The sequence below is a fragment of the Malaya genurostris genome, chromosome 2 (genome assembly GCF_030247185.1).
Source record: "Malaya genurostris strain Urasoe2022 chromosome 2, Malgen_1.1, whole genome shotgun sequence".
Classification (NCBI taxonomy): Eukaryota; Metazoa; Arthropoda; class Insecta; order Diptera; family Culicidae; genus Malaya; species Malaya genurostris.
The window spans coordinates 56,567,641-56,582,892 of record NC_080571.1 but is presented as its reverse complement, the minus strand read 5'-3'; the positions used below and the strand labels follow the sequence as shown (position 1 = coordinate 56,582,892).

The following is a 15,252-nucleotide window of genomic DNA, read 5'->3' as shown; positions in this document are numbered from 1 at the left end:
AAAATTACAGTCTGATAATGATCGGTGCTGTGTCGAATTTACCAAGAGAGAATCGCAAGTTGACAATTGTCACAATAAAACTAATCGATGATTCAATTTGATAATTCTCATACTAAGTTACAATATTGCAAAACCCTTGTATGGAGCATTCACAGACATTTTCATAGACACAACTTATACAAAGGTTATAAGCACATAGTTAGAATAAGCGGCAATAGTAAAACTATTTTATCGCAATTATCAACTGCCCTTGTAGAATCGGATCGCGAAAAGAGAATAAGCGACCGTTTGCTGCTTCAGAGGGATTCCCCACAGCAGTGTGCTAACCCGTGATGCTCAGACGGGTCATCGAGAGAAATTCGCTCTCGCACTGGTGTCCATTCTAGGTTAAATAAACTATGCCGGTTTTTTGTTGCTGCGATGATATCCGTCTCTCTTTGATGGCACTGATAGAATCGTATGAAGAGTTGCTAGAGAGCGTTCTTTGATACGATAAAAGCCATCCTTGTCTACTACGATTCAAAATTTCCATTTCAAATTCCATTTCATTCAGTTCATCTGTTTGAAACTAGCCTACTTTTTTTTTCGGTATTCAATTACACGTCAGTTTTCTGTTGTCGTTGGTTTTGAACTCGTTTCATTTCCGGAAAAGTTGGTTACCGAATGAACGCTAGTTCCGATGCTTAATTGCTATGGACTAAAAACAACGTGCTTTGGTTGGATTTGGATCACTCATCACTATCTTACTTCGCGCTACGCAAAACTCAGAATCACCTGTTCGCTAAAATTGCATAACAAAACAAGACATGGCTGTGTTCAAGTTCAAGACGAAACCAACACGGGAAAAAAGAGGTAAGTAGTATTCATAGTAAGAACGTGTATTTAGAGAAAGAGAGAAAAGAAAAAAGTAAAAAATGAAACGTAGCAGTAAAGTAAATGCAACTGTGAGTTTGCATGTGTGTGAGTGTGTATGCGTGGAAAACTGTGCGCGTAGTTTGTGTTGTGTTATCATCAGCCATAACGCAGTAACGCCGGTGGTTTGGGTTTCTGTTCGGGTGGGTGTTTCGCGTGTATGCGTGTAAGTAAAACAAATATGGCTCCATTTTGAGAGAAAGATTTTGTAAAAATAACAATGATTTCTCTTTCGTCCTATTGCGTCTTAGACTCATCAGTTCACAGTAACTCTAGTCGACATCTTAGGAAACGTACAGTGCCTCGAAAAATAGTTACTTCTCTGGATTCGAACAAGCGATCGCCAGTTTATGGAAATAGTGTCCTATCTTCTTCGGCATCTATCTGTATTCAAACTAAAAGCATAACGATTATATTTCATTAAAACCTGCGCCCTATCCTTGGCGGTGAAGTAGAGAATTGAGAACGATTCGGACGATTGGATCTCGAGGAATATATTAAGTATAAAACAAGGCAGACATCGCAATCTGATCAAATGTAAGGAAAGTATAACATAGATCCCACAGTGTTCGCCACTGTAGTCCATCAACTCCTATCCTTATCGCCCCGAGATTCCGGCTGGGGTAAGAGAAAAGATCGGGTGGCCAATCGACTGAAGCAACCGGATGTCGCCTCAGAATAAGCGTAGAATCTCGAGGCTGCGTTGTCAAACGATGACGAGCTCGGTATGGCTTCCCTAGAAGATGTGACTTGCTGAAGTACATTGAAAGCAGCCGTGTGCACCGTCGAGTACGTGGAACGGAGTAGACGGAACGAATGGTTCGACAAGGAGTGCAAAGTGATTTTGGAAAAGAACCCGGCAGAACATGGAACGATACAAACAGAAGCGGAAGCAGTATACCCGCAGCTTTCGGGAGAAAAAAAAACGTCGTCTAGAAGAAGCAGATTGTGAGGAAATGGAACTGCTGTGCCGTTCACGGGAAACACGGAAGTTCTACAAGAAGTTCAACAAATCCTGCAATGGTCCCGTGCCGCTAGCCAAAATGTGACGGACGGGCGTGAGGTGATTGAGAGATGGAAGCAACAGTTCGATGAGTATCAGAACGGCGCTGGAGAATGTAGGTATTGGGGTTCAAGGCAACGTCAGTGCAGCAGAAGACGAAAATGATCTAACTCCCACACTGAGGGAAGTTTAGGATGCCATTCACCAGGTTAAACCCAATAAAGCAGCTGGTAATGAACTCATCAAAATAGGCCCAGAAAAGTTGGTCACCTGTTTGCACAGTTTAATAGGCAGGATCTGGACAACCGAACAGCTACCGGAAGAGTGGAAAAAAGGGTCACCCCATTCACAAGAAAGACGATCGTTTGGAATGTGATCACTATCCTGAATGCTGTCTGCAAAGTGCTATCCCAAATTATCCTCCGTCGTCTTTTACCTAAAACGAATAAGTTCGTAGGAAGTTGTCTAACCGACTCCGTCGACGGCCGATCGGCAACGGACCAGATCTTCACCGTTTAGCGAATCCTCCAGAAATTCCGTGAATGCCACGTTCCAACGCATCACCTTTTCATCAACCTCGAGGCGGCATACGACAGAACTTTGAAAAATGATTGACGAGAACGGCTTGTCTGGGCTGACTAGAAAGATCAAAGCAACGACGGTATGCTTAAAGATTCCAGTTCATTCGGATCTCCCGGAGACTGCGTGACGGACTCCCATGTCTATTTTTCAACATCGCCCTTCGATTTTCATGAAATCCAATCAATTTGTGTGCTTTGCGGACGACATGAATATTATCGCCAGAAACTTTGGAACGGTAGCAGAGCTATACACCCGCTTGAAACGTGAACTAACAACTGTTGGATTGGTGGTGGACGGCAGGATTCGTCTAGAAAGCAACGTCACGATAGACGGGAAATTACGGTCAAAAAAAGATGCACCCCCGTTCCAATTGTACAATGTTCCAAACGTTCATAAGACGGTGATCCTCTACGGACACGAAACTTGGATTATGCTCAAGGAGGACCTTCAGGCACCCGGAGTTTTCAAGCGACGCGTGCTAAGGACGATATTCGGCGGCGTGCAGGAAAATGGTTTGTGGAGGCAGATACGGCGATCTCTGCATCTAGAAGGTGGCCAAAGCCGGAAGGATACGCTGGGCAGGGTAAGTTGCAAGAATGCTGGAAAACAACCTTGCAAAATTGATGTTCGCCATAGATCCGGTTGGAACCAGAAGGTGTGAAGAGCAGTGGCAAGACGGGTGGGCCAGTTTCGTCGTAATCGGACGCCAACGCTCATCATCGTGCAACTTTGGGACGCCAAGGTTGCAGAAGAATGCGTACAGCGGCTGAGCGTAGCTACTCTTGAAGGTCGTTGGAGGAAGATCCGTTTCGTTATAGGAAGCTCTGCTTCTTCTACGAGAAGCTAAACAGTTAGAGGAGAGGTTGAGTGCGACAAGCCGCTGGGACTCAGGGACTGATATACATCGAAACCTCCACGAACTAAACGGGGGTTCGTAAAAAAAGGTAGTTCGTAAAAAAAAAGTTTACGTTGGTTCGTAAAAAAGTTTTGTGTAATTAATGTGAAAACCGCGCATCATATGGTTATTTTCGGAAAGGATGTGAAGAGTAAGTGCAAGAAAATGATGTTTGGGCTCGTTTTAAAATCTAAGATGGCGGCTTCCGGTTTATTGAGATTGCCTAAAACCCCTAACAATATGGATATCTTCGGAACAGAATTGATGAGTAGATGTCGGAAAACGATGTTTGAGGTGGTTTTGAAATCCAAGATGGCGACTTCCGGTTTGTTGATATTCCTTGAAAACCCTTGCAATATGGATATTTTAGGAACAGGATTTGATGAGTAGATGTCAGAAAACAATGTTTGAGGAGGTTCTTAAATCCAAGATGGCGACTTCCGGTTTCTTGATATTCCTTGAAAACCCTTACAATATGAGTATTTCCGGAACGGGATTGATGAGTATATATCAGAAAACAATGTTTGAGGTGGTTCTGAAATCCAAGATGGCGACTTCCGGTTTCTTGATATTCCTTGAAAACCCTTGTAATGTGGATATTTTAGGAACGGGATTGATGAAGAGATGTCAGAAAACGATCTTTGAGGTGGTTCTGAAATCCAAGATGGCGACTTCCGGTTTCTTGATATTCCTTGAGAACCCTTACAATATGAGTATTTCCGGAACGGGATTGATGAGTATATATCAGAAAACAATGTTTGAGGTGGTTTTGAAATCCAAGATGGCGACTTCCGGTTTGTTGATATTCCTTGAAAACCCTTGCAATATGGATATTTTAGGAACGGGATTTGATGAGTAGATGTCAGAAAACGATGTTTGAGGAGGTTCTGAAATTCAAGATGGCGACTTCCGGTTTATCGATATTCTTTGAAACCCTGCAATATGGATATTTTCGGAACGGGTTTAAAGAGTAGATATCGGAAAATGATGTTTGAGGTGGTTCTGAAATCCAAGATGGCGACTTCCGGTTTCTTGATATTCCTTGAAAACCCTTGTAATGTGGATATTTTAGGAACGGGATTGATGAAGAGATGTCAGAAAACGATCTTTGAGGTGGTTCTGAAATCCAAGATGGCGACTTCCGGTTTCTTGATATTCCTTGAGAACCCTTACAATATGAGTATTTCCGGAACGGGATTGATGAGTATATATCAGAAAATAATGTTTGAGGTGGTTCTTAAATCCAAGATGGCGACTTTCGGTTTGTTGATATTCCTTGAAAACCCTTGTAATATGGATATTTTAGGAACGGGATTGATGAAGAGATGTCAGAAAACGATCTTTGAGGTGGTACTGAAATCAAAGAAGGCGACATCCGGTATCTTGATATTGCTTAAAAACCCTTACAATATGGGTATTTTCGGAACGGGATTTATGAGTAGATGTCAGCAAACAATGTTTGAGGTGGTTCTGAAATCCAAGATGGCGACTTCCGATTTTTTTTATATTCCTTTAAAACCCTTACAATATGGGTACTTTCGAAAATTAGACGTCGGAAAACTATATTTGAGGTGGTTTTGAATTGCAAAACAGTGCCATTTTTCTTGAACTTAGTATTCCTTTAAAACACTATACCGGAAGTCACCTCGTTGAATTTTGAAACGAGCTCAAACATCGTTCATTGGTATCCAATATGTTTCGGATTTTTTTTTTGTTTTAAGGGTTTATAAGGCATAGCGATGAACCGGAGGATGTTATATTGGAATTCGAGACGACACCAAACATAGTTTTACGTCATCTGTTTATTAAATACTTTTCAAAAGTACCCATATTGTTAAGATTTTCAAGAATATCAATCAACCGGAAGTCGCCATCTTGTATTTTAGAACCACCTCAAACATCGTTTTCCGACATCTACTCATCAACCCCGTTTCGAAAATACCCATATTGTAAGGGTTTTCGAGGAATATCAATCAACCGGAAGTCGCCATCTTGGATTTCCAAAATAGCTCAAACATCATTTTCCGGAATCTACTTTTTAAACCCGTTCCGAAAATACCCATATTGTAAGGGTTTTCAAGGAATATCAATCAACCGGAAGTCGCCATCTTGGATTTCAGAACCACCTCAAACATTATTTTCTGGAATCTACTCTTTAAACCCGTTCCGAAAATACCCATATTGCAAGGGTTTTCAAGAAATATCAATCAACCGGAAGTCGCCATCTTGGATTTCAGAACCACCTCAAACATCATTTTCCGATATCTACTCATCAATTTCGTTTCGAAAATATCCATATTGCAGGGTTTCAAAGAATATCAATCAACCGGAAGTCGCCATCTTGGATTTCAGAACCACCTCAAACATCATTTTCCGATATCTACTTATCGATTTCGTTTCGAAAATATCCTTATTGCAAGAGTTTCAAAGAATATCAATCAACCGGAAGCCGCCATCTTGGATTTCAGAACCACCTCAAACATCATTTTCCGATATCTATTCTTTAAACCCGTTCCGAAAATATCCATATTGCAGGGTTTCAAAGAATATCGATAAACCGGAAGTCGCCATTTTGTATTTTAGAACCACCTCAAGCATCGTTTTCCGACATCTCATCAACCCCGTTCCGAAAATACCCATATTGTAAGAGTTTTCGAGGAATATCAATCAACCGGAAGTCGCCATCCTGGGTTTTCAAAACACCTCAAACATCATTTTCCGGAATCTACTCTTTAAACCCGTTCCAAAAATACCCATATTGTAAGGGTTTTTAAGGAATATCAATCAACCGGAAGTCGCCATCTTGGATTTCAGAACCTCCTCAAACATCATTTTCCGATATCTACTCTTTAAACGCGTTCCGAAAATATCCATATTGCAGGGTTTCAAAGAATATCGATGAACCGGAAGTAGCCATCTTGTATTTTAGAACCACCTCAAACATCGTTTTTCGACATCTCATCAACCCCGTTCCGAAAATACCCATATTGTAAGGGTTTTCAAGAAATATCAATCAACCGGAAGTCGCCATCTTGGATTTCAGAACCACCTCAAACATCATTTTCCGATATCTACTCTTTAAACCCGTTCCGAAAATATCCATATTGCAGGGTTTCAAAGAATATCGGTAAACCGGAAGTCGCCATCTTGTATTTTAGAACCACCGCAAACATCGTTTTCCGACATCTCATCATCCCCGTTCCGAAAATACCCACATTGTAAGGCTTTTCGAGGAATATCAAACAACCGGAAGTCGCCATCTTGGATTTCCAAAATACCTCAAACATAATTTTCCGGAATCTACTCTTTAAACCCGTTCCAAAAACATCCATATTGTAGTAGTTTCCGTGGAGTCGGAACTCGCTTTCGATGTATGCCAAAACCTCGTAAAAATAGATTACGTTATTTGGGATTTGGTTCGTAAAAAGAGGTAACGTATAAAAAGTGTTCGTAAACGGAGGTTTGAGTGTAGCAACTTTCTCCCAAATGAGTTTGTGGTGATTGAGCGGTGGAAGTGATGTTATGACGAGAATCTCAACAACGAAACAGCAGAGGAAGAAAGTGGTGTGGTAATTGTTATTGGAGTATGCGCTGAAGACGGTCCCTAGACTCTAAGAAGTCAAGAAGGAGTTCAGCTGGAAAACAACAAAGCTTCTGGCGTAGATCAACTACCTAACGAGTTGTTAAAATAGAGTTGTGAAACACTGGCTTGGTAATTGATGAAATTCGGGAGTACAAGATTCTTCCGAAGGAATTTTAGGGGGGTGGTATCATTTCCCAAATCTACAAAAAAAGGCAACAAGCTAGATTGCTTCAACTACCGTGGAATCGCACTACAGAGCGCCACTTTAGACGATCCCTTCCACATTCTTTGCCGTTGAATGTCACAATTTTGCAAGGAAGTTCGTGGGGCTTCGCTCAGTGTAATCCATGGGTTTCCGTTCCACCACGTATCAAATATTCGCAATTCGGTAGGAAGAAGTATCGTTAATACAATACGATTACACTTCATTTTTCATCGACTCGAAATCAGCTTTCAATACAATTGATTTAGACCAGCTATAGTTTATGGTGGATGAGTTCAGTTGGTCAAAGCGACGATGGATACTATTCAACGTCACATCTTATAGAGTCTTCAGGCAGTACGCACTGTTTCTTGGCTTCGCTGAAGACATGGACCTAATGGTACGGAACTTTGAGGCGATGTCGGAAACGTACATCAGACTGAAAGCTGAAGTCTAGAGGATTGGGTTTACCATCACTGTTTCGAAGACTAAATAAACGAGAGAAAGAGGTTCAAGAAACGACAATGTTGACCTTCCATCTCGAGTTCGGATAGACAGTGACGAAATCGAGCAAGAAGTCTGGTGTTCGGGGGCTCTTGGAGGACCAACGCGCTCTTGGTCACGATCTGCATCAGCTGCTAGAAGAACTTCATCGTGCATACCTGAAAAAATGGCATAATTGCGGATGGCAGGACATGTCTGTGGATCGTCCACGAACTGACAGTGGATTGGACGTATAGGAAGAAGCAGACCAGAAGAAAGGCCGGATCAATTGACTGTCGGTAGAGGACCTAAAAAAGGACGTCAAGTGTGAGATTTGTGCAACAGAGGAGAATGTGCTAGCGATGGGAGTACAAAGAGACTAGAGTTCCATAGTCCGAGTGCCGGAAACGGGATAAGCATAGGCTCATTAAAGCAAGGTGGAGTTAGTAAACAGTCGAAAGCACTCCTATAACCTTTCGCGGAATGCATTGGACAAACTGAAAAAATTTTTGGAAGTAGCTTAAACAAGTAACCTACTTCATAGGCGTCTAGAATCAGATCATAGACCTTTTGATGAGTCAATTGATAGCAAATAACAGTTTTAAATAATTGATATAAATTTTCGCAGTTCCTTCTCTCAACTTGGAAACCTAAAATGCTTTCGGTACAAAATGGTTAGTAGCTTGTTCTTAGATTAAATTGATTTTTGTGCAACTAAACAGTTTGTTTGTTTTGTTAGGATATGTTTCATCTAAGTTTCATCACACCTTCTATCGTAAAATTGTGCGGGCAAAGGGACGGAACCGGATGGAACGGACTATGTACTTAGTACGGGTTCAACAGATGAGTTTATCATACACATGACCGTGGCGTTGTGTTCGAATTATGTATGGCAAAGGAGTTGTTGAATAAAAAAAAAACTAAGGTTGTTTACCAATTGCTAGTGTTCAAACTATGGAACGGAACTCAAGGTCTGTAAAGCATCAACTGTACCTAAGCAGGAAAACTATAGAGAAGGGGACGGTCGGTCGGTCGGCAAATGTATTTTTTTTTATTGTTTGGAAAATCGATATGATAGGCAAGTAGTTTTATGGCTACACTAGAGAATTGCTTGCTCGTTCAACAGAAAAGAAAACAGTTTTAGGAAGTAAAAGTTGGGAAAATAATTACCCCCTTCCGAAGCACGGTATCTGCTTCAATGGGCTACACGGTACACGGTGGTAACAAAAATCAATTTAATTCAGGGTAGAAAATGTAAAATGTTTCAAAGGTTTAGATGAAATAAGCTTGTGTGCGGGGGTTTTTGAGAGGAAGGGGGGGGGGGATAGTATAAGCGGTAATAATTTTGACATAGTGTTTATTTGTTGTTTTGGATTTGAGAGAGAGAGAAAGAGAGATTATGGGGGACCTGAGAAATAATGTGTATATATTTGAAACCTGAAGATGTTGTCATTGTTATGGGTGCTTTTGAGCTTTGACAGGATTCTGGTCAACAAAAAGGTCCAAAACAAAATGTAAAATGATTATCTTTCGATTCGGGAATTCAGTTGAATACGGAATGGTTCGTGAATGCGTTCGCAAGGTCCATTTATTAGAGCTGTGAAAGTGTTGGTGATATCGGATCGCTGTGAGTTTCATCACCAAGTAGGCGTAAAATCGCAATCTTGTCGGCGACTTTGCCATGTGAACGGTATAATCCCACTAATCGAGGAAATACTAAACATCAAGTTTGAGGTTAACAAATAAAACTGTACTGATATAAAAATAAAATGTTGTCTAATTCTGTATGACACTACGTTTTTCTAGATTACGCTTGTTCAATTCTACTCCCAAGTGAGCAGTTTGTACTTACTTTTGCTTATTTAGTTCCAATGTTAAAAAGTGAACAACGTTGATTTTAAATACTGAGTAACTTCTACTCTGTTTCTAAAGGGTGATGGTTTTTTTCTGGCATCTTTTTGGCAACATTGTTGTTGACATACCACGCGTGAATCGTGTCTTGTGTCAGCGTCAACTTGTTCAGTTGAGCAATTCCAGGAATGAGTAGACGAAAAAGTGACAAAATCAGAATCGACCTTCTCCGATTTGGATGAAACTTTGCACATGGCTTCAGTATGGCAAACCATAAGTTTTGAACCGATGGAGAGGTCAATCCGACTCACGACTGATTTTTAAAACGGGCGTATGTATTTTTGCATTTCACCAAAATTGCCTTTTTCAAATCGTTGTAACTCAGTAAACCGTTAATTGTACAAAAATGGCGTCCAGGAAGAAGTTGTAGGAAATCAATAGGGCAGCTTAAAAAAAAATATACACTGAAAATTTTTTCTCAATAATTACAAAATAATCCAAAAAAGTTAAATAAAAAAAAGCATGGTTTTAATTTTTTTTGATAATTTTTATTTTAAAGCTCTTATTAAAACCTACAGATTGTTGGCTATTCCATCCGTGCCTTTTGAAAAATAAAGAAGTTACAGCTAAAAAAATTTACAGATATATTCGAAAATTCAAGTTCTCGTTGAAAGATAGTCATTTAAACAGTAGAATATTATTCTACAGGTCAAAGGCAATAAATTTGTTCATGATATCCTTTCTTATAATAGTAGCTGTTCTTGAGATACTTGGATATTTAATTATAACACCATTTTTTATGTTTCTATGAATTGTTTATTTGCTTGCTATATCTACAATTATTACAAGTACATGAATAATTCTTAATTATATCAAAATTTCGAATATATCTGTAAATTGTTTTAGCTGTAACTTCTTTGTTTTACAAAAGGCACGGATGGGATAGCCATCAATCTGTAGGTTTTAATAACAGTTTTAAAATAAAAATTATCAAAAAAAATCGAAACCCTGATTTTTTTAATTTAATATTTTTGATTCATTTTGAAATTATTGAGAAAAAAATCGAAATTTTTTTTCAGTGTATATTTTTTTTATCCAGTATCCAATCGACTCCCTACAACTTCTTCCTGAACGCCATTTTTGTACAATTAACGGTTTCCGAGTTACAACGATTTGGAAAAGGCAATTTTTGTGAAATGCAAAAGTACATACGCCCTTTTAAAAAATCAGTCGTGAGTCGGATTGACCTCTCCATCGGTTCAAAACTTATGGTTTGCCATACTGAAGTCATGTGCAAAGTTTCATATAAAAAGGAGAAGGTCGAGTCTGATGATCTGCTAAGCATTTCTGGAATTACTCAGTTTTATCTATAATTTAATCATGAATGGACGCTGGCAAAGTTGGAGGAAGATCCACTTTTTCATCGAAAAATTGTGTTCAGCGACGAAGACTATTTCTGATTGAATGATAAGTAAACAAGCAAAATTGTTGCATCTGGAGTGGAGATGAGCCAGAAGCATTGCAAGACCTACCAGTGCATCCCAAAATGTCACTGTTTGGTGTGGTTTATGGGCCGGTGGCATTATTAGTGAAATACCGGCCGATATGTTGGAGAGAGTGTTGGACCTTGGACCTTGCACATGGGCCATCTAAAGCGGAGCCGCGGCCAACATTTGCATGAAATCATCTTCAAACAGTAAATTATATTGATCGTTCTATCGATTCCAATAACAATTTCATCATTTTTCTCGAATTTTTTGTTTTCTTTTTTGAAAATCAAAACATCCTTAAAATCACCCTTTAAATTGACAACAAACTTTACTACGTCGTGCAAGAAAATGTTGAAAAACTTGATCGTATTAGCAATTACATGTTTTTAACGATTATAACAGCTGTTTCACAAGGAGAGGCGAATCTAGTATTAACTGCAAATGGAGCAATTTTCCGATCAATGTTCAACGAGTCGTTGAATTTTTGGGTAATCATAAAAACGTATGAAAATTCTTCCACTTTCCTATCTGCACTAAATAAATCAACGAAATAAAAAATGCGTCTTTATTCGATTTGTTTACATCTATGCTTCTTGACTGAACAAAGAAGTTACGCCTTCTTACATTTTTCGTAAAACTGGCTGGTTTTAGTGGTTGACGAAAATCTGTGACCAATTTCGCACCAACTCAAACAAATGGTGGCAGCACCCTCTCAGATTTGAATGAAACCTTCTGGACATGTGGACTTTGTCACCGAAAACCACTTTGCATGCCTTGTTTTTTTTTTCAAAATTTCTGTAGACTGTCTTTTGAAAAGCGCCAAATTTTTTAACCTTTTTTAAAACAATTATACTGGAAGAACGACAAATTTTACTAAAAAATTATGCACTAAAATTTTTACAAAATCAGTCAAATTTTCAAATAAAAGTACTGAAAAAATCCTAGTTGACTCCTGCACTGAAGAAAATTGATCTTAAAAATATAAAATTGATTTAACATACAATAAAACCTCCCTATTGATTTTGATAACATTTTGTCCCAAGATAGGTGATTATGTTTCCAGCCAACAGTTCATACACTTTTAAGAAAAAATGTTTTTCTAAAAAGAACAGTTTCTTGTCCAAAATGAATTTTTATCCAGTTTCTCGAAAACTTGAGTCATTATTATCCAAGATTACAATGGAACTAAATTTGTGAGCAAATTACACCGAATATCGTATTGCTAAATTCCCGATATTAGCAGTGCTGGATAAGAAAAAGTTTTTGTTAATAAAACTTCTTTGAAAAAACAAAGTAAGCAAAGTGGCGTTTTGTGATAAAGTCTGTATGTCGAGGAAGTCTCATTTAAATATAAGAGGGCGCTGCAAAGTTCGAACACGATTTGACGCGAAATTCGTCTATTCGAATCCACTACTGAAAGAAAAAGATTTTCACTTTACATGCCTTGATTATTCAAAATTCATCAAGACTGTCTTTTGAAAAGGGGCAAATTTTTTAACTTGTTTTTTCAAACAATTGTAGTGGAAGAACGACAAATCCTACAAAAAAGTATTGTACGTGCGATTTTCACAAAATCAGTAAAATTTTGGAATAAAAATACTGAAAAGAAATCTTATCCATTCCTGCACTGAAAACATTAACTTTTAAAAATATAAAATCGATTCACAAAATTTTAGAATTCAAGGGAATTTTGTCCCAAACTAGGTAATCATTCCCCCTGTCAACCTTTCATATGTTGCAAGGAAGGCATTTTTAAAAAGAAAAAAGTTTTTTTGGCGAAAGCTTTTTCTTATCAAGCACTGATACTTTTTGCTAATATCGAGCAACTAGCAACAGGGTATTCGGTGTGATTTTTTCATAAATTGTACCAGTTTGATTTCCGATAAAGTGACACTGGATAAAAGATTCTGTTTGGACAGTAGTTTTTGTTAGAAAAACTTGTAAAAACGTATGAACGGTTGGTAGGAAATATAAGCTCCTATCTTGGGACAAATGTTTTTCAAAATCAACAATTAATGGTTTTGTGTAAATCGATTTTATATTTTTGACGTTATTTTTTATCAGTGCAGGGCTTAATAAGGATTTTTTTCAGTATTTTTATTCAAAAAATTGACTGATTTTGTTAAAAACACTAGTACTACACTTTTTTGTGGGATTTGTCATTTTCCGACAGTAACTATTTGAAATAAAAATAACCATGGCCCTTTAAAAAAACAGTCTTGATCAATTTTGAAAAAAAATCAAGTATGCAAAGTGACTTTTTGCGACAAAGTCCACATGTTCAGGAAGTTTAATTCAAACCTGAGAAAGTGTTGCCAGCTGCGAATACGATTTGGCGCGAAATTCGTCTATATCGTCGCATTTCAAACTTATATTGATGAAAATTTCGGGAAACATACAAAATTACGAAATGGGGACGGGTATAACGTAATGGGTAAGTCGATGCCTTTCACGCAGCCCACCTGGGTTAGATTACCAACCCCGCACATAGAGTCAGAAAGTTTTTCTGGCCCGAAGAGGCGAATGACCTTAAGGTTAAAACCTCTATAATCGAAAAAAAAACAAAATTACGAAACAGAAATAGTTTCGTTTTTTCTTCCTAGTAATTTATGTTTCGCTCTCTTTGTTGTAATGGAACATGGAATGGATTGATAGTTCACAGTTTTAATTTTTTCGTGTTACTAGATTTAAGATTTTGACAGTTCCGAAAGAAAAAAACTCGATTTGCTTATTTTTGTAGCATTCGCCCTTTGAAAAGAAAAGCTGAGTTGAGGTGAGCCTGTGAGCCATAAGCAGGGACGGCGGAAGTCTACCCGCTTGAGAGAAATTATGAATGCCGGCAGGTGTCTGGCAAGATTCCGGCAGCTGTCAAAATTTTGTAGGCGAAATTGCGTCATTCTCTCGCCACGTCACGTCTTAAGAGACCGCTTTTTCTTCTTTTTTTTTTCTAATCGACTTCATTTGATATTCGTCAATCTTGCATGGAACACCAAAAATAAATACAATTCTTGAGACCAGGTAATTGAAATGAAAATGCTGGAACATTGAGAGAAGAACCTTTGCATATCATGTTTGGTAGTGTAAAAGCTATGTTATGGTCCTTCATTTAAAATTTCTAATGAAAAAAATAAAAGACCAAAGACACTAAAAATGAAGAACCGCTAGGCGAAATTATCTACCGGAAACGGTTGTTACCATACTCTCACCGGAATCCTGCCAGCATTCCGGCAAAACCTTTCGGCAGACAATGCCAGGCGTCTGGGGGGAAATCTGTCAGGACTTGCATGTGCCTGCAAAACTCACAAGTAGTAATTCGTCTAGTCTCGCCTGGTTTAACAACGGGACTGCTAATTATCAAAAAGTGATTGAGTTTGATAATATTTAATTTTGGAGTTAGTTATTCAATGCTGTCATAAAATCTCACCACCAATTACTGATCAGATTTCCGATGGAATTGTGAAAAAAAAAACAAAGTAGTCACGTTGAGTAAAACTCGAGATATTCACGATAAAAAACTTCGCACTCATCAATGTGGTAAATTTCGAAAGTTAGTGTACAAAGTAAATCAAAAAATACTTTTTCACTGGAAATATTCAAAGAATTTATCTGGATTTGTGTATGTCTAACTATGTAAAAGGAAATTTTGACCGGGCTTCATTTTCAGTGAGCAAAAAAAGGTCTCACCACCTATAGTCTTGAGACCAACGGGTAAAGATCTGGTGAGATCTGACAAAATCTGGTAAAATTTATAAAATCTAGCGAAAGATCTGGTTTGTTAGAGTGTCTGTCGAAACAAGAAAAATCTGGCAACGCTGGTCTAGAGTTGAAATGGCAAACAAACGTGACAATTCTCGGTTGATTTTTCAGAAGGCCGTAAGAGCAAGTGACAGTTTCTCTTTGTTTACTTTCTCTTCTATTAATTACCAAGCGGTTTACACGTTTATCACTTAACTCTTTGCATAGAATGATGCCCGAAACTTTCGACTTTCAAACTGAACTGTGAAATCCAAGAAAATCTTTTTTAATCACATCACAATAATCGAAAGAGAGAGTGAACAAAGAGAAACTGTCACTTGCTCTGACGGCCTTCTGAAAAATCAACCGAGAATTTAGTTTTTCATCGACAAGTGTGTTTCCCGGTTGAATCGCTTGTTTGAGCCTTTTCTTTCGTCACTGCTTTAAAATACTAAAAAGGGCTATGACGAAAAGATTTATTTTGTTCTTCTTACTTTTCGTGAAATTTTTATCTAA

General features: G+C 38.3%; 1 protein-coding gene across 6 annotated transcripts in view; it reads right to left on the bottom strand.

Moving 5' to 3' along the window:
* The window catches only part of LOC131430361 (glutamate-gated chloride channel), a 249,491-nt gene that overhangs the window by 11,363 nt on the left and 222,876 nt on the right, over window positions 1-15,252 (bottom strand). For 3 of the 6 annotated variants that reach the window (XM_058595278.1, XM_058595273.1, XM_058595272.1), the window contains exon 13: window positions 8,831-8,863. The exons of the other annotated variants lie outside the window; for them this stretch is intronic. In XM_058595278.1, coding sequence (XP_058451261.1) covers window positions 8,831-8,863 — 33 coding nt within the window. The remainder of the gene's footprint in view (window positions 1-8,830; window positions 8,864-15,252) is intronic. 6 annotated transcript variants of the gene reach the window in all.